At 35.6% G+C, this 21,678-nt stretch overlaps 1 protein-coding gene across 6 annotated transcripts in view; it reads right to left on the bottom strand.

Annotated features, from left to right (window-relative positions):
• Window positions 1-21,678, bottom strand: part of LOC123546697 (alpha-mannosidase 2-like) — a 76,073-nt gene continuing 54,395 nt past the window's right edge. For 5 of the 6 annotated variants that reach the window (XM_045333175.2, XM_053551015.1, XM_053551014.1 and 2 more), the window contains exons 2-3: window positions 7,909-8,937; window positions 1-2,369 (exon numbers count right to left, since the gene is read on the bottom strand). In XM_045333175.2, coding sequence (XP_045189110.2) covers window positions 78-2,369; window positions 7,909-8,835 — 3,219 coding nt within the window. In that variant the 5' untranslated portion in view covers window positions 8,836-8,937 and the 3' untranslated portion in view covers window positions 1-77. Of the gene's footprint in view, window positions 2,370-7,908; window positions 8,938-11,204; window positions 11,360-21,678 lie in introns of those variants that run through there. The other variant, XM_045333173.2, reaches the window with a different exon arrangement.

The following is a 21,678-nucleotide window of genomic DNA, read 5'->3' as shown; positions in this document are numbered from 1 at the left end:
TTAGTTTATTCATAACTTTAATAAAATAACATTATGAAAATACCTTTTTCGTACAAAATAAATAATCTCACAAAAAATTACTGCAAATGGAATGTCTTGATATCCATTGGTTCCAGCGTTATCAAATCAGATTCACTGAGCTCATGTTTTGGCATTAAATGAGACAGTGACATTTCAGTTACTTTACTGAACTTGTTTTTGAGCAGCGAGCCAGGACCCAGTTTCACCGGATCATATAACTCACAAAAATTGTTTTTAGTGTTTCCGTTGCAACTAATAGCGCGCCGGAAAAGTGTTAATGACATACCGTCAGGTTTCGAAGTGTTATCGACTAGATTTTTAACGTTTGCAATTACTATATCACAAGGTACTTTTTGATTAAGGAAACTTTGGCTAAGATTTGGAGTGTCTAGTTTATCTAATGAAAAGAATTTATAAACAGGATGCTGAATTATGTCATTGAGATATACACTATTTATAGACGGTAGTGTTGTTTCGGTGCTTCCAGACTTCTCAAATTCTTTAGCAGACTCAAATTCAACATAGAAAATAGTTTTTGTTGGTTTGCTGTCACGAACACCTTCAGGGAGATCCATTTCCGGTCTCAAGGCTATTCTATCAAGCATGAAATCAATTTTACCGGAAGTGCGACTAACTACTCCGTGCGGCTGCGCAGAATGAACAATAAGCCGCATTGAATCGTCTTCTAGCATTGACATAGCGGACATAGGATACACATTTCCATCAAAAGGTAATGTATCTCTAAATTTCCTTCCCATAAGCTGAAAGCCATTGGAATCAACGTAGAAAACATCTCCGGAGCGAATATTTGTCTCGACTCTCATTGCCAAATCTCCAACAAAGCCTGATGCACGTGACAGATCGCTAAAAATGTCCACCCTTAATGCCTTTCCTGTTATGCTGTTTATTAACGGAAGACTAACTTTAAATGAAAAATACTGCATCTGTGATTCAACACTGCAAAAGTTTCCCCCCTTTACAAACTTTACACTCGGAGACCCAGTAAAAGCCTTCGCTTCCATTCCTAAAGACATCATTGTGTAAGCTCCGCCCTGTCCGCGGTAGTATCTCCAATCCAATTTCATTTCAGTACAGAAATTTTTAGATTTATAACAAATAAGTTTTGGTGAGCCAGTTTCTTTGTAAAATGTTACATTCATAATATCGTTTTCACAAAAATAATCATCAACAGATATTCCAACTTTTTTACTTTGTTTGAGGTCCTCAGGCGGAAGCTTTGAATTCTTGTTTTCAAATTGCTTCAGCGTATACACCAAAACACTAATTGGCGGGAAAGTTACTTCAAATGTTATTTCTGTAATTTCATCCGATAATGGGACTGAATCGAACTTGACCTCATTTCCTTTAGGGTCTAAGACAATCAAATTACTTACTTTAACATTCAGAGATACAATTTCTCGTCTGCTTTGTGTTAGAGAATTCACTAAAACAATTTTTGTACCAGCAGCAATTACGGGGATGGGAACCCTTTTCGTAAGGGTATTATATTCAGTCCTCTGCAAAGCTGGAAGCAGCTTACCATCCACTGATCTATCCCCCGACGCCAGAAGATACTCCGTCACTAGGGAAAGAACTTTTTGTACCGTAGTAAAAGCAGACGATAATAATTGTTCATAATCTACGACAACGTGAGCTTGTGATGTTCCTGTTATAGCATCATGATGCTGGAAGACGCCTAAATCTTTTCTCGCCGATTCAAGCATAGACAGAATTTTCTTCTCCATTTCGACGTTTTTGAAATTAGGATCTCGCACAGCGATTGTGGTAAACAGCTCCGCAGCACGTAATCCCTCCAACACTTCCCTACCTAATCTTTTATCAAACTGGCGTGTTGTAAAGTACCCAGTCCAGTATTCGGTGCTTTCAGTGTACGTGTAGAAATCACCGCTTACAACCGGAAATGAAAGATCGTACTTCTGGTTCTGTTTATCTACCTCATCAAAGAAATCTTTGAGCGTACCAAACCGCATATGAACGTTGAAGAGGTTCTTATTTTCATTGACGTATTGCATGAAAACTTTCAGATTTTTGTACTGTTTATCCCATTCTAATGTTGTCTTATACCGGAAGTCGCCGCCATGTGGCAGCATCATTACATTGTATTTATAGTTGGCTGCTTTGAGGCGGAACTGTTCAACTAATTTTTTGGTGAAGTCATAGAAATTCTGTGCCATCATATTTGACGCATGATCAGATCGAAATGGCTTCTTTGCCGCCAATGAGCCGGGCACTGGAAGATCAGGCATGTATAAGAAGTCTAAACCGCGACACACCGATCTATCCGGGCCGCAACTATCGGAAATGCTCATCCATTCATAGGTATCAATCTGTAAGAAAAGAAAACAGTAAATGGCATTTAATTTTTAAAGATGATCTTTCACTAAAATATTTAACCTTTAGATATTTACTTCGAATGTATAAAATCCTCATCAAATGCATGTTTAGTTTAAACATATTTTATTGCTCATTCAATATTTACAAGCATATACAACATTTTTTACAAACACAAACAAATAAGCAAATGGGTCGGGCCACAGGTTCTTACAACATCAGATGACGGCCCTCCCCAACAGATATAACACGAAACAAATTGGCGGGAAAATTAAAGGCTTTGTAAATTTGAAAATGAAATAAAGCATGTATATATTTTATGAGAGAGAGAGAGAGAGAGAGAGAGAGAGAGAGAGAGAGAGAGAGAGAGAGAGAGAGAGAGAGGGGGGGGGGGGGGGGGGGGGGATGGGGTCCAGCTCCTTGGGAAGTCAGTCTTATATATAAGACATTCCAGTATTCTCAACATTATGTTCTCATTCATAATATCGTATATTAATGTTTGAATCTTGCAGTCTGTTTTATGTATTTTTGAACCTGTAAGAATATAAAATTATTCTCCTCATCCGTATATCTATCGCTACCACAGAGCAGAGTTTCTAAATTTAGCGGATGAAACATACGAGTATCGCGAAATAAGTTAATTCTTTGAGTTTGGAAATAAGTACAGTTGAAGAAAAAATGTTCTGCGTCCTCATTTGGATGACGACATTCACACATAGGATTATTACGAAGATGATTACGAAAGAGATCACCATTTAGGTTACTACAATAATTACGCATGCGTGCATGATATACCGAAATTTGTCTGTCACCTGCGCAGTAGTATTTAGGAATGTTGCGCGCTTTAAATTTTGTCTTTAATTTAGTTTTGAAAATATTAATTGATTCCGAGTTTCTTATGTCTAGTTCAAGATTGTTACAGAGAGAAGTGGCTGACGGAATAAAAGAGGAACTGTATATCTGAGTACGACGGGCTAATGTTTCATAGTCGTTATTATTACGAAGAGGATAGGGAGTAGTTTCAGAAACAGTTGCAGGAAATATATCTGCTAGATAATTTGGCAAGTTTCCTTGTCTTGCTTTATAAACAGTTACAAGTTTTTGAATAGTGCGCCTGTCTTTTAATGAAACCCAACCTATTTCCTTCATTAACTGTTCAATTGAGACTGATCTGGTTAAGCCAGTTACAATTCGTGCTGCTTCGTACTGAATCTTTTCTAAAGCTTGTTTCTCATAGTCGGCACATCCATCCCATACAACAGATGCATATTCTAATAAGGGCCTTAAATAAGATATGTATATCTGATTCAATGAATTACGATTAATTTTAAATTTCAGTGATCTCATTGATCCAAGGACGTTCGAAGCGGATGACATAATATTATTAATATGATCATGCCATTTTCCATCAGATCTAAATGTTACTCCTAAATGTTTATGACTTTCGACAAAGTCAAGACTAACATTATTAAATATCAATGCAGGTTTACGTTCTGACCCTAATGTAAAAAATACTACTTCTGTTTTATTAGGATTAAATTCTACGAGCCATTGCAGAGACCAGTCACTAATTATCTGAAGATCATTATTTAAAGTGCGTTGCATGAAATCTATATTTGAAGATGAGACAGTTAAGGAACTATCATCAGCAAAAAGACGAGCTACACTTAATAGATTATCAGTAATGTCATTAACATATACTAAAAAGAATAGAGGACCAAGGACCGAGCCTTGAGGGACACCGGCCAATACAAATTTTAAATCTGAGAAAGACGATCCGATAAACACTTTTTGATTACGATTAGAAAGGTAACTTTTGGTCCACTGCAAAAGATTTCCACCGATTCCGTTTTGTTTCAATTTGAAAATTAGACCTTCATGCCATACTCGATCGAACGCCTTTGATATATCACAGAAAACCATACATGTTGGTATTTTATTATCGTAAGACGAACATATTTGGTGATAAATATCTAATAATTGATACACAGTAGAATAACCTGGTAAGAAACCCGACTGCTTTGAAAATATTAAATCGTTTGAATACAAATGGTTGTAAAAATGTTTGAACATGACCCTTTCCATAACTTTTCCTACACAACTAATCAGAGAAATAGGCCTGTAATTTGACGGAGTATTTCTATTTCCTTTTTTATATAGAGGCATGACATTGGCTGATTTCCATATATCTGGATATTCACAAACAGTCAAAGATCTATTAAAAAGTATACACAATGGTTTACAAATTGAATTTTTACATTCTTTTAACATTCTGTGGCTTATTTCATCTGAACCCGAGGCTTTATTAATCAGCAAAGACGATAGAATATCAGTGATCTCTTGTTCATTAACTAAAAATTCATTCAGGATGTTCCTACTCTTCATTATGCATGATGGAAGGTTAGATCTAGAGGAGTCAACCGTTGAAATTGAAACAAAGTAATCATTAAGACAGTCTGCTTTTTCTTTATCGAAATAAAATGAGAAACATTGCCATTTTCATTTACTTCAAGTGGAGGAATAACTTCGTTACCTTTGCATTGTTTCACTAATAATTTAACCATTTTCCAATAAAATCTCGGGTTGCTAGAACTTGTTTCGAAGAGAGTAAGTTCTAAATTATTGAAAAATTTCTGTTTTGCATGTCTTATTAAATTACTTTCTTTATTACGTAATTTTAGGTATTCGTTCCAATCAGACACATTTTTTGATCTGTTTTTTGCGATCTTTTTGCCTGGATACACGACGTATTGCAGAGTCATACCAAGGTTTATCGTTTGGTCGTATTGTTGCATATGTGGATGGAATACAGGTCTTTGCTAGATCTAGGAGTTTATTAGTAAAAGAAATAGTTGCCTCATGAATCGTGTTTGAAGTTATAAAAGACCAGTCTGTAGTTCTAATCAACTCATTCATTTTTGAAAAATCTGCTCGTTTATAGTTCCAAACACGTCTTTTATATGGTACTGAAGAAGGTCGGTCAAATTTAATGTAAGCAAATGTGCCTAAATGATCACTAATGTTAGCTGGAGTATTAAATGTTCCTTTATGTAAAACTGAAATATCATTTGAAATAACAGTTGGGTCTAGAAGTGTGGACGAATAAGGCGTTATTCGCGTAGGTTCTACTATTACGTTGTACATATTGTTCAAAATTAATATATCTCGCAGTTTATGATTGTTCATATTAAGCTGGTCTTCATTAATGTCTCCTACAATTAGAATCTTACTGCTAATATCGAAAGCATTTTCTATAGAAATGTTTAACCTATCCCAGAAATCAACGGTTGTGTTAGATTCAATGAATCTTTAACTGATAAACTAGTTTTGTTTCCGAATACTGAATATGATTTTACTATGACAAAACTGTTGCTATTTTTAGCTGGCGATATTGAGTTAAATCCGGGACCGGTGAATAATGAAGACAACTGTTTATCGATTTTTCATCAAAATATAAGAAGTATCCGTAATAAATTAGATTTTGTTCGCGACAATTGGTTAGACTTTGATATTCTCTGCTTCACTGAGACGCACCTTGATACTTCGGTGAACTCAAATGTTTTAATTTTAGAGCATTTTGGTGAATTATATCGTAAGGATAGTACTTGTCATTCAGGAGGCCTTTTAATGTTTATCACAGAACACTTAATATCTAGCAGAATTCCTGATTTAGAAATACCGCTGCCTGAATCATTATGGGTTAAAGTGAAATGTCGCGATGATGTATACTTGATTGCAACTGTATACAGACCATCAAATGTATGTTAAATACATTTGATGAGGATTTTATACATTATTACTAAATATACAAATTAAGTTTGCATAATATTATACAGCTACGTTAATGATTGAATGGCATGCAATTCTTAAAAAGAGCCAGTTTTTAATGGTAGCACACACTTAATACTGTATTTATCTAAACATGTATACAGTGTTTGTTCTTTGTTTGTTTTGGGTTTAACGCCGTTTTTCAGCAGTATTTCAGTCATATAACGGCGGGCAGTTAAACTAACCAGTGTTCCTGGATTCTGTACCAGTACAAACCTGTTCTCCGCAAGTAACTGCCAATATCCCCACATGAATTATCAGAGGTGGAGGACGAATGATTTCAGACACAATGTCGTTTATCAAATAGTCACGGAGAACATACTTCCCACCCGAGGATCGAACTCACGACCCCGCGATCCGTAGACCAACACTCTACCTACTGAGCTAAGCGGGGGGCGGGTAAGTGTTTGTTCTATTTCAAAAGTAACGCATAGGTCTGTTAATATACATAAAATTATAGATTTTATGTTTACATACAGTTTATGAAGTAATTAGGCCTATTCATGTTTTTGAAATATGAACTTTGAATATAATAAACCTTTAAGAACTGTTTATGCGGAATAGAAAACAATGCCGGTCACATGAGATGATCTACACGTATATTTATGTACAATGGCAGTGCATTAAAATGTGCATTTTTTTTGTACCAAGGCTTGTGGATCCGCGTGATGCTAGATGTCGGTGTTTACATTTACTCGATAAATTCTAACAAAACAAAAAAATAACCCAAGGCGATCGGTAACACCGATGGATGCTCCCCGAAATTACTGTATCATGAGGGGCTTTTCAGTCATGAAGGTTGTATCAAGGAGAAATGTACCAGACTGTCTTGTGAGGTGGGAATATAATAAACGAAGAACGTTTATTTTATTTGAAAACGAATTTATTTATTGTAGAATAACACAGTAGACTTGATACTTGATGAAGTTAGGTGACAAGAACTTGTGGGTAATGTAATATATGAATGTCTGAAAGTAGCATGGCAGTATTCTTGTCAGACTAAATAATTAGGGTCACCAAATGAATTATACACTATCAAGAAATAAATGTTCGAATTATGTCCTTGACAAGTTTTTCAAAATAAGAAAGATAATTCAAAAATGGGACCACTTAAGAGTTATGGTTCCTTGTCAATGCACCCCCTCTCACTGATCTCTATTAATATGCTAAGTATGAAATCAATACCTTACATAGTATTCAAGTTATGCCCCGGACTAGGATTTTTAAAAAAAAGATAAAAGTCAAAAATGGGACCACTTAGAGTTATAATTCCTTGCCATTTCACTCTTTCTCTCACTGACCTCTATCAATATGTACAGTATCAAGTCAATATCTTACGTAGTATTCAAGTTATGCCTGGACAAGGTTTTCAAGACAAGGGAGATAATTCAAAGACGGGATCATTCAGAGTTACGGTTCCTTTCACCGCACTTCCTTTAAATGAGCTCTGTATAAAGTTACAACTTGGTGCCTTCAATAGTTATCCTTCGGGCAAGAAGTGTCAGACAGACAGACATACGGGAGGACAAGGTGGCGACCGTTTATGCCCCCTCCCCCATCGGGGAGCATAAAAACTACATGCTTAACGGTGCACTATATTTTGTTTTTGTTCTTCCTACAGATCTTATTGATCAACTGGAAACCTACCCAAAGAAAAAAAGTAATTTTTTGATACTTTCTAATCTATAGAAAATAAAGAACACTTACATGACTGAAGATATCATCTTTTCCTTCAGAGTCCCAAAACTGTCGCCAGTGAAAATTAAGGTTTTGCTGTCTACCAAAACGTTCTTTAAGACCTCTATGAATCCTCTTTATAAGGACATTTTTAAGTCCAGCCTTTTTTGCCAAATATGGCATAGTTGCAGAGTAACCGAACTGGTCAAAGTTTAGAGAAGACTCCGGTACTGTGCCAAGATTCTTTTTGATCCAGTAGTGGCCTTCAATCATCTGATCTAGGAGAGCGAAGTAGTGCGGCGATGCCTCGTCAGGAGCCACCCACATACCGGAAGTGATCTCAAGTCTACCACTCTGAACTAACTTCTTAAACTTTTCTTTCGTTTCAGAAGTCTGATTTGTCCACCATCTATCTAAAAAACAACTTTCCACCCAAATAAACGTCATATCCGGATACTGGTACAGTTTGTCAACCATATTTGTAAGGATATGCGTAGTTTCGTCGTCGAAATATTTTTTGTATGTTTTTTTCCAGCCTGGATCATTGTGTGAATGAGGAATCACAATAACTTCAAGCGGTTCGGTACCTGGTTTTGTAACTGGCTGAAGTATGTTTAAGTTTTGCAGATGGTCAACAGTTTGGTCCACTGCGTCAATGTGGCCATTTTGAAAAATAATTTTAATTTTGTCAAGGACGCTATTCAAAGTATAGTTGGCTGTTATTTTAATATTATTAATACTTGAAAGACACTTCTGAGCATCAAAACTTAGAATATTTGATCTGTTAAACAAACTGTCTACAATTCGATTAGGGAACACAAAATTTAGCGGTCCGCTACCGACTTCCTGAGTAATTTCTGTCCTATTTCCAGATCCCCAAAGTAAAACGGAAATTAGTACTGTTGAGGCTATTACGAAGGCAATTTTGCTGAGACAGTTTTTACGTCGGATTCTCATGATGACCTAGTCTTGTAGTCTCTTCTCCCAAAGGAGACTGAGCGACGCCTGGATGAAATTCTTGATTATTTATTTCCGCCGTTCGCCCTCATCCTGTCATTCCTGCAACATAAAGGAAACATCTATGATAATGCATTTTGATAATGAACATTATATCAATGATTTAGTTAGTTAACAACAACACTGCAATAGTTGTTTTCCATATTTAATTGACAACTTCTCATCTGGTGCAAGAGCTATTATCCGTGCACGCATTATGATGCAAAAGTTATCGAAGCTCGATTTATAATTTTACAAAACCAATCTTAGCATTGTAACCAACGCTCATGTGTATGTTTTATAATATTTCTTTGTGACCACTTCTTGTTATCACATTAATTATTCATATTCAAATTTGGCAAATTTTGGCACAGCCGAGTTTATAGTCATTACATATATTGTTTATCTATTTTCATATTTTTACAAGTTCTTTGTCATACGGAAATTCAATCAGCATGAAATCTTACGAGTAAAGGTTGCAATTTACAATTTATTTATTTCTCTTAGGTTGTGATACATGTACGTTGCTATTACACCTTTGATTTGAAAACTTCTGAAAGTAGGAAGTGTCAATCACTTTATTATAGCCCGAGGCAAACGCCATCTGAGTGTTTCTAAATAAGTATATAAACAGCATCTATTGCAAAAGAAAAATAGAACAAATATGATTCTACAAGTTACGTTTCTAAGTGATAGTTCTGGTTTTGCTGCACATAAGAACTTTGGAATTTTCTGAAAGAAAATCTCGTTTAATCTTAAGCCTTACCCTGCTTGTTTCTAATTTTTATGATGAACATGGCCATCTTTCAATTTGGGCAGCACCATTAACTGTTAAATGGGGTGCTTACCAAAACGATACTGACTGAGTGGCGAACAGTGCAGATCATGATCTACAATGGTCGCAAAGGCAGAATCAATCGTGTCTAGCATGATAAGGGTCAATCTGTGTGAATAATATATACTTAAGAATGTTAATTTATTTCAACTGTTTGGATATTTTAGAAGAAAATATAACTTTGTGTTAACTTGTCTTAAGATATGCGTTAAAAAGTTAAAAATGATCAAAAACTGACCGGGTCTGTTTATTGTGACCATATCGTAACATTTTACAGCTGGAGATTAAAATAACAACAACAACAACATTAAAGGCTAATTAACAAAATGCATTCTTTAAACATGCCAGATTTTTTCATTCTCATTCATCAGAGGTTCGTCAAAATCACGAGACGAACCAGGGAACCATGGTAGACCTCTGGTAGGCGAGAACGGATTCTTTAAACATTTCAGACAGGATTTTCCCATGTTGCTGTCGGTGCTGGAAACCCCCATCTTAAGTCCCAGGTTATAAGATGACGCTTGTGTTGCCGTTTATAAATGCTATGAGTTAATTAATTTGCTACTTTTATAAAAGAGTGCTGAAAGAAAGCATCTTTTTATTCTTTTAATTTAATAATACGGTATGCAAGAAAAAGAACCTCAGGTAACTGTTTGTATCAACTCGGCAGATCCTGTTACCCTCGAAACTAATATTTCCATCTGCACCTTAAACCAGAGAAAGATTCTTTTAATGTAGAACTACTCCAGTCGCATAACTGGGTTTGGTGAAAAATGCGAATTTCCTAACATATTCATAGACAATATAAATAAGTAGATTTCATAGAACGTATATTTTAAGTGATTTTTTAGGGGGGGGGGGGGGGGGGGGGGGGGGGGGGGTACGTCGCACTGACACAATTATAGGTCATATGGCGACTTTCCAGTTTTGATGTCGGAAGAAGATCCTAGGTGCCCCTCCATGCATTATTTCATCACGGTGGGCACCTGGGTAGAACCACGAACCTTTCGTAAGCCATTTACGAAATTTAAGAAAACTGTACGAGACATGTTCAATACTTGACGTCAATTACGTATACTTGACGGTATGTAGACGTAAAAGTTGACGGAAAATCAAAAATATTAAACCTGCCTTGAATCGAACATATGTAGAATTTTGTAAACAATAAAATGTTGAAACGGAGTAATTCATTCTGAACTCTCAATTCCACCTTTAATATGGAAAACTAGTCACCGCTGCTATTGAAATTTTAACTGCGTTCGAAATGATTAATAAACTGTTACAAAAAAAAAAAAAATCTACAGCTCGTCTAAAATAGCTGCTACAAAAATAAAGTAAATAGATGTTTTCGCAATGCTCACGCTTATTGCGGGATTTTACGGAGACCAAGTTAACCATTATGTCTGTTCTGTTCTGTTCATTATTTCGTCGGGATAGTTATCAAACGACCTGCAGAATATGTATAACTATATTTAAACAACAACTAAAAACTTACCGTTCTAAATGCAGACACAAACAAAGTAAACAACGATGTGAATAAATCTAACATCCAAATGGAAATTGTACATCCGAATGTTTTAATAAAACATTAAAACAAACAAAACAGCCTGAAGGAAATTGTATATGTTAATGATGAGGAAGTATATGTCCTCTATCCAACTTCATTGTAAAACTGCTTCAGGCAGAATTTAATGAAAAACAACGAGAACAAAGTATTACGCTTGTCAAGTTTGGGCGTAATTCACCGGATTTTGCACGCCATTAAAACTCATTAAATACCAGGGCAAGATATGAGGACAAGTAAACATTGGATTAATCGATGAAATGTTCGTGTTGTACAGAAATAAATAACTTCTTAGACGATTTTAGAGAAAATCGCATTTAAGTTTGCACATTCGTCAAAGTCAAAAACAGGGACGGAGAAAAATAAATACAAACCAACTCGTACGCGGAATAGTAAATCATACCACTTAATACGTCTTACACCAACTCGTTCATCAAACAGTATTACATACCAATTGATACGTCTTACACCAACCCGTACATCAAATACTATATCATACCATTAAATACGACTTACACCAACTCGTACACCGAATAGTAAACCATACCACTTGATACGTCTTATATCAACTGGTACATCAAATAGTATATCATACCACTTAATACGTCTTACACCAACTCGTTCATCAAACAGTATTACATACCAATTGATACGTCTTACACCAACCCGTACATCAAATACTATATCATACCATTAAATACGACTTACACCAACTCGTACACCGAATAGTAAACCATACCACTTGATACGTCTTACATCAACTCGTACATCAAATACTATATCATACCATTAAATACGACTTACATCAACTCGTACACCGAAAAGTAAACCATACCACTTGATACGTCTTACATCAACTCGTACATCAAATAGTATATCATATCACTTGATACGTCTTACACCAACTCGTTCATCAAACAGTATATCATATCACTTAATACGTCTTACACCAACTCGTACACCGAATAGTAAACCATACCACTTGATACGTCTTACATCAACTCGTATATCAAATACTATATCATACCATTTAATACGACTTACACCAACTCGTACACCGAATAGTAAACCATACCACTTGATACGTCTTACATCAACTGGTACATCAAATAGTATATCATACCACTTGATACGTCTTACATCAACCCGTACATCAAATAGTATATCATATCACTTGATACGTCTTACATCAACCCGTTCATCAAACAGTATTACATATCACTTGATACGTCTTACACCAACCCGTACATCAAATACTATATCATACCATTAAATACGACTTACATCAACTCGTACATCAAATAGTAAACCATACCACTTGATAGGTCTTACATCAACTCGTACATCAAATAGTATATCATATCACTTGATACGTCTTACATCAACCCGTACATCAAATAGTATATCATATCACTTGATACGTCTAACATCAACTCGTTCATCAAACAGTATTACATATCACTTGATACGTCTTACACCAACCCGTACATCAAATACTATATCATACCATTAAATACGACTTACATCAACTCGTACATCAAATAGTATATCATATCACTTGATACGTCTTACATCAACCCGTACATCAAATAGTATATCATATCACTTGATACGTCTTACACCAACTCGTTCATCAAACAGTATTACATACCAATTGATACGTCTTACACCAACCCGTACATCAAATACTATATCATACCACTTAATACGTGTTACAACAACTCGTTCATCAAACAGTATTACATACCAATTGATACGTCTTACACCAACCCGTACATCAAATAGTATATCATACCACTTAATACGTCTTACACCAACTCGTTCATCAAACAGTATTACATATCACTTGATACGTCTTACACCAACCCGTACATCAAATAGTATATCATACCACTTAATACGTCTTACACCAACTCGTTCATCAAACAGTATTACATACCACTTGATACGTCTTACACCAACCCGTACATCAAATAGTATATCATACCACTTAATACGTCTTACACCAACTCGTTCATCAAACAGTATTACATACCAATTGATACGTCTTACACCAACCCGTACATCAAATACTATATCATACCACTTAATACGTCTTACACCAACTCGTTCATCAAACAGTATTACATACCAATTGATACGTCTTACACCAACCCGTACATCAAATACTATATCATACCATTAAATACGACTTACACCAACTCGTACACCGAATAGTAAACCATACCACTTGATACATCTTACTTCAACCCGTTCAACAAAAAGTATATCATACCACTTGATGCGTCTTACACCAACCCGTACATCCGTAAACCAAATACTATATCATACCAATTGATACGTTTAACACCAACTCGTACACCATATAGTATATCTTACCACTTGATACGTCTTACATCAACTCGTACATCAAATAGTATACCATACCACTTGATTCATCTTACATCAACCCGTACACCCGTACATCATATAGTATATCATACCATTAAGTATGTCTTACATCAACCCGTACACCCGTACATCATATAGTATATCATACCATTAAATATGTCTTACATCAACCCGTACAACCGTACACCAAATAGTATATCATACCACTTGATACTTCTTACATCAACTCGTACATGAAATAGTATACCATACCAATTGATACGTCTTACACCAACTCGTACATCAAATAGTACACCATACCACTTGATTCGTCTTACATCAACCCGTACACCCGTACATCATATAGTATATCATACCATTAAATATGTCTTACATCAACCCGTACACCCGTACATCAAATAGTATATCATACCATTAAATATGTCTTACATCAACCCGTACACCCGTACATCATATAGTATATCATACCATTAAATATGTCTTACATCAACCCGTACACCCATACATCAAATACTATACCATACCACTTGATACGTCTAACACCAACTCGTACACCAAATAATATATCATACCACTTGATACGTCTTACATCAACTCGTACATCAAACAGTATAGCATACCACTTAATAGGTCTTACACCAACTCGTACATCAACAAGAGCTGTCCGTAAGACAGCGCGCTCCACTATTCGGGGACTTGACAGTAAAATGAATATATGTCTGAATAAGAGACCTCTGCTTTAAAAGGAAGATACACCAAGGGGCATAATTCCATCAAATACATATATCTGAGTTATTAGGATTGTTACAACACATGCAGATGATGATGGTAAAGATATATTTTGAGTTTCAAGTCATTATCTTATATAGTACCAAATTTATGTCCAGAAAACAAAGTTTGTAAAACAAATTAAGTATAAAACGGGCATAATTTGGTCAAAAATACAAATCAGAGTTATGGGGATTGTTACAACACATGCATATGATGATGATGATGATAAAGATACATTTTAAGTTTCAAGTCTGTATCTTATATTGCATTAAAGTAGTATCCAGAAAGGGAAGATTGCAAAAAAGTTTAAGTACAAAAGGGGCATAATTCTGTCAAAAACACAATTAGAGTTATGGGGTATGTAGTCACACATGCAGATGATTATAAACAAATACTTTTAATTTCAAGTCATTATCTTTTAAAGTACCAAAGATACGTCTATAAACGAAGCTTTCGAAAAAAAAAATAACATGAAAATAATTCTAAGTATAACTCATTGGTGACCTTGACCTTGGGTATAATGGGCCCAGCCTTTACACATACTTCGTTTGTATGCTGGACAATGTTTATGTGAACTTACAGTATGATATAAGCAAAAGTAACAAAGATAGGACAGAAAAACGAAGGTTGCCGAAAAACTTTAAACTTAAAAATAACCTAAGTATAAGACCTTGGTGACCTTGGCCTTGGGTATAATGGGCCCAGCCCCTGTACATACTTTGTTTTTATACTGGACAATGTTTATGTAAAGTTACAGTAAGATATAAGCAATAGTAACAAAGATATGACAGAAAAACAAAGGTTGCCGAAAAACTTTAACCTTAAAAACAAGAGCTGTACATAAGACAGCCAAGCTCGACTATTCGAAATATTGTCACAGAAGCTGGAAATTATTACCCAAAATGTTAAATATGAAAAGAGTTTTAAGTTCAAAAGGGGACATATCAGAGTTATGGGACTTGATGCTATCAACTAGTTTTATAACCCCGAAGGAACATGTTAAGTTTCAATTCAATATCTGCATTAGTTTTGGGGATAGTAACTTGCATGTAAAACTTTAACCAGAATTTTCTAAGTCCAAAAGGGGGCATAATTTGCTCAAAATACATGTTAAGAGTTATGGAACTTGACCCAGTGAGGTAGGTAATTGATCTAGAAAAAGAATAAATAAGTTCCAAATCTATATGCCTTTTAGTAATAGCTGTATGTACTTGCACGCAAAACTTTAACCAGAATTTTCTAAGTCCAAAAGGGGGCATAATTTGGCCAAAATACATGCCAGAGTTATGGGACTTGACCCAGTGAGGTAGGTAATTGATCTAGAAAAAGAAAAAATAAGTTTCAAATCTATATGCCTTTTAGTAATAGCTGTATGTACTTGCACGCAAAACTTTAACCAGAATTTTCTAAGTCCAAAAGGGGGCATAATTTGGCCAAAATGAAGGTCAGAGTTATGGGACTTGGTGCTATCAACTAGTTTTATAACCCCGAAGACACATGTGAAGTTTCAATTCAATATCTGCATTAGTTTTGGAGATAGTAACTTGCATGTAAAACTTTAACCAGAATTTTCTAAGTCCAAAAGGGGGCATAATTTGCTCAAAATACATGTTAGAGTTATGGAACTTGACCCAGTGAGGTTGGTAATTGACCTAGAAAAAGAATAAATAAGTTTCAAAGCTATATGCCTTTAAATGATAGCTGTATGTACTTGCATGCAAAAACTTAACCAAGGTGTGACGCCGACGCCGACGCCGACGCCGACGCCAGGGTGAGTAGAATAGCTAGACTATTCTTCGAATAGTCGAGCTAATAACCTAAGTATAACACCTTGGTGACCTTGACCTTGGGTATAATGGACTCAGTCCCTAAACATACTTTGTTTGTATACTGGACAATGTTTATGTGAAGGTACAGTAAGATATAAGCAATAGTAACAAAGATATGACAGAAAAACAAAGGTTGCCGAAAAACTTTAACCTTAAAAATAATCTAAGTATAACACCTTGGTGACATTGACCTTGGGTATAATAGGCTCAGCCCCTATACATATATTGTTTGTATACTGGACAATGTTTATGTGAAGTTACAGTAAGATATAAACAATAGTAACAAAGATATGACAGAAAAACAAAGGTTGCCGAAAAACTTTAACCAGAAAGGGTCATGCCAACGCCGACGCCGACGCCGGGGCGAGTAGTATAGCCCCCCTATTCTCCGAATAGTGGCGCTAAAAGGTAAACCATACCACTTGATACGTCTTACATCAACCCGTACATCAAATAGTATATCATATCACTTGATACGTCTTACACCAACTCGTTCATCAAACAGTATTACATACCAATTGATACGTCTTACACCAACCCGTACATCAAATACTATATCATACCATTAAATACGACTTACACCAACTCGTACACCGAATAGTAAACCATACCACTTGATACGTCTTTCATCAACTCGTACTTCAAATAGTATATCATATCACTTGATACGTCTTTCATCAACTCGTACATCATTAGTATATCATATCACTTGATACGTCTTACATCAACTCGTACTTCAAATAGTATATCATATCACTTGATACGTCTTTCATCAACTCGTACATCAAATAGTATATCATATCACTTGATACGCCTTACATCAACTCGTACATCAAATAGTATATCATATCACTTGATACGTCTTTCATCAACTCGTACATCAAATAGTATATCATATCACTTGATACGTCTTTCATCAACTCGTACTTCAAATAGTATATCATATCACTTGGTACGTCTTTTATCAACTCGTACTTCAAATAGTATATCATATCACTTGATACGTCTTTCATCAACTCGTACATCAAATATTATATCATATCACTTGATACGTCTTACATCAACTCGTACATCAAATAGTATACCATACCACGTACATCAACTAGTATACCATACCACTTGATACGTCTTACATCAACTCGTACATCAAATAGTATATCATACCACTTGATACATCTTACTCAGCATCAACCCGTATAAATCATACCACTTGATACGTCTAACAACAACCAATACATCAAATAGTCTAATAGGGTTATTATAACAGTACCTCGATCCCAGTGGAGTTTTGTCAGATCGGATCTCACGAGGCGCGCAAGCACCGAGTGTGATTTGACCTTGCAGAATCCACGACAGGCGAATACAGCATCCCAGATCGAGGTACTGTTATAATAGGTATATAATAAAAATAAGCATAACATACCAATTGATAGCTCATACACCGCTCGTTACCTAAAACAGTGTATCATAAGCATACCACTAGACTACACTGTAAACTTTAACTCGTGCATTTTCCTCTACTGTAGCAATATATATATATCAGTAGAGGAAAAAGTACTTGCCGCTAAATTTGATTAGTTAAACCATTTTTTTGAATGAAAATAAAGTGACGTACAAAATGAAAATGCTGCACTTTTTGTTTTGTAAAACAATTAAGAATTATTTTTAGTGAACCTATCTGTACATTTTTTGAAAGGAAAATTCTTTATTAACAAGAGCTGTCGGAGGACAGCAACGCTGGACTATTCAACAGCCTTGTCAATTGAATGAATACGAAAGTCGAAAAAGGGGCATAATCTTGTAAAAATGCAAAACAGTATTATGGAATCTGCACAGTGCTTATCAGTTCATGACAGTGGACAAGTGTGTGAAGTTTCAATCCATTCGCATTAGTGGGTACTGAGATACCAGCTTACATGCTAAGATGAAAAAGGGGCATAATTTTGAAAAAAAAGCAAAGCAGAGTTATGGGACCTGCTTAGTGCATGTCAGATCATGACAGTGAACAAGTGTGTGAAGTTTCAATCAATTCCCATTAGTGGATACTGAGTTACCAGCTTACATACAAAAACCTAACCAGAAACTGCTATGTGGAAAAAGGGGCATAATTTTGAAAAAAGTAGAGTTATGGGACCTCCTCAGATCATGACAGTGAACAAGTGTGTGAAGTTTCAATCTATTCCCATTAGTGAGTACTGAGATACCAGCTTACATATCAAACCTTAACCAAAAATTTCTAAGTCGAAAAAAGGGGCATATTTTTGTAGTCATTTTATCACAGTGAATAAGTGTGTGAAGTTTCAATCCATTCCCACAAGTGGTTACTGAGATACCAGCTTACATACAAAAACTTAACCAAATCGGGACGCGGACGCGGACGCCGACGCACGGGCGTGTCCAATAGCTCTACTATTCTATGAATAGTCGAGCTAAAAAGGAGTCACCGAAATACATAATAATTGAGCCGCGCCATGAGAAAACCAACATAGTGGCTTTGCTACCAACATGGATCCAGACTAGCCTGCGCATCCGCGCAGTCTGGTCAGGCTCCATGCTGTTCGCTTTCAAAGCCTATTGTAATCTGAGAAACCGTTAACGAACAGCATGGATCCTGACCAGACTGCGTGAATGCGCAGGCTGCTCTGGATCCATGCTGGTCGCAAAGCCATTATGTTGGTTTTCCCATGGCACAGCTAATATAAATTCTTTTAACAACTGAAGCTCTTTCCGCACAGTCAAGTTTACACAATTAAAGGCGTATGCTAGAATTCCCTGTATATGAAATGGGCGAAAATTTTCACAATAACAGAATTTCTTTAAACTTTGGATATTGAAGGACAATCATCTAAGAAACAAAAAAATGCAATAAAAATCATAGGTCACCGGATTCGAAAAAGAGTTATCTGCCCTTGAAAACGTCATTTTTGGGGGAAATGCCGTTTTCAAGGGCAGATAACTCTTTTTTGATACCGGTGACCTATGATTTTTATTGCATTTTTTTTTTTTTTTTTTTGTTTCTTAGATGATTGTCCTTCAATATCCAAAGTTTGAAGAAATTCTGTTATTGGGAAAATTTTCGCACCAAATTCTAGCATACGTTAATTCCTGAAGTTAAATCGTTTAGTGAAAGTAGCAACAAACACCAGCTTTGGCTTAGTTTGATTAGAACCTGAAAGTTATGCTCTTGGAAGTGTTGACAAAGCAACTAGAAATAACTTTTCATAACAAAGGAATATTCCACTAATGGTTTTAGAGACAGAACAAGCTATTGAACAAGAGCTGTCACAGGAGACAGCGCGCTCGACTATTTCGATGCTAGATAGTGAAACTGGGCACATCTGAGGAAACTAGAGCTGTCACTGGAGTGTTTAATGACTCCAATTGTTGATGAAGATATTGCACAATAGCCTGAGTCTAAGTCAAAAATATCAACATAAAGTAATAAGAGAGGTAAAGATAAAATGTATCAAAACACTTTATAAGTATATCCTAAGCAAAAAGGGACATAATTCATTAAATATTGGTACCAGAGTTATGCACCTTGTGTCATATGGTGTGGGTGATGATGCTGAAGAACTATTTTAAGTTTGAATCAAATCCATTCAGTAATAACAGAGACAGAGTGAAAGTGCATCAAAACTTTAACCTAAAATTCTAAGTAAAAAGGGGGAATAATTAATGAAAATTGGTGCCAGAGTTATGCACCTTGCGTCATATGGTGTGGGTGATGATGTTGAACAACTATTTTAAGTTTGAATCAAATCCATTCAGTAATAACAGAGACAGAGTGAAAGTGCATCAAAACTTTAACCTAAAATTCTAAGTAAAAAGGGGAAATAATTCAAGAAAAATTGGTCCCAGAGTTATGCACCTTGTGTCATATGATAAGGGTAATGATGTTGAACAATTGTTTAAGTTTGAATCAGATCCATTCAGTAACAACAGAGATAGAGTGAAAGTGCATAAAACTTTAACCTGAAATTCTAAGTAAAAAGGGGAATAATTCATGAACAATTGTGCCAGAGTTATGCATCTTGTGTCATATGTTGTGGGTGATAATGCTGAACAACTATTTTAAGTTTGAATCAAATCCATTCAGTAATTACAGAGGTAGAGTGAAAGTGCACCAAAACTTTAACCTGGAATTCTAAGTAAAAAGGGGGAATAATTCATAAAAAAATGGTGCCAGAGTTATGCACCTTGTGTCATACGATGTGGGTGATGATGTTGAACAACTATTTTAAGTTTTAATCAAATCCATCCAGTAATAACAGAGATAGAGTGAAAGTGCATCAAAACTTTAACTTGAAAATCTATGTGATAAGGGGGATAATTCATGAAATATTGGTGCCAGAGTTATGGCCCTTATGTCAGATGGTGTGAATGATGATGAGGAATAAGTATTTCAAGTTTGAATCAAATCCATCAAGTAATTACAGAGATAAGTTGGAAAAAGAGAAAGTGCACCAAAACTATGCATGTAATATGCCATGACTAAATGAATAAACTTGAATAAACTTGAAACTTGAAACTTAAACCAAGGTGGGGACGCGGAAAGAAGCCGACGCCGGGGCGAGTAGGATAGCTCTCCTTATACTTCGTATAGTCGAGCTAATAAAAATGAAATTTTAGCCTAGCCCCATTCAAATATATAGTACTTTCAATTTGGGAAATAGCATATAGTTTCCAACTGCATCTTTTGAAGTACATTGTATTTAAAATACCTTTTCTACAGCGTAACAAGCAAGTCTGAAAAGCGATTGTTATTTGGAAATCCTAAACCAAGGGTATGCAAGAGTTATCTTTCATGTAATTATTGTCAGTAGAAGAAACCCATAGTGTCTGAATGAAAAGGCGGCCATAAAAATTTAATTTCATAAAAGCAGACATCAGGGCGTGTACATTAGATCAATACAAGTACATGTACATGATGTAGTCCAGCAAAAATGGCAGTTTTATTTAATCGTTATACAGTGTTAAAAACACAATAACGTTTTTGTCTCCAGCTATAAGATATTGTGCTCGTTCTGTATAACAGGGTTATTATAACAGTAACTCGATCTGGGACGCTGTATTCGGTTCGAGTGGATTTTGCCAGATCGGATCCCACGATGCGCGCTTGGACCATACATGTCCGTCCTTGCAAAATCCACGAGGGCCGAATACAAAATCCCAGATCTACCTAATGTTGTAATGACCCTTTTATTATACACCTCCATCTTTTGTTTGTTTATTTGTAATCGAACGAAATCTTAAATGTTTGTTGATGTTAAAATGAAATGAGTGATGATTTTGTGTGCGCTATTTAAACAACTGTGTCAGCTCATGCATATTAATGAAAGTAGTTCGGCAACATACAATACGGAAGGAAATTAGAAACTCGGGAAATGTTCCTTTATAGTGGATGAATAAGT

The sequence above is a fragment of the Mercenaria mercenaria genome, chromosome 9 (assembly GCF_021730395.1).
Source record: "Mercenaria mercenaria strain notata chromosome 9, MADL_Memer_1, whole genome shotgun sequence".
In the NCBI taxonomy this organism is placed as follows: Eukaryota; Metazoa; Mollusca; class Bivalvia; order Venerida; family Veneridae; genus Mercenaria; species Mercenaria mercenaria.
Note: the sequence above shows the minus strand (reverse complement) of the source record. Positions and strands in the feature narration are given on the sequence as shown.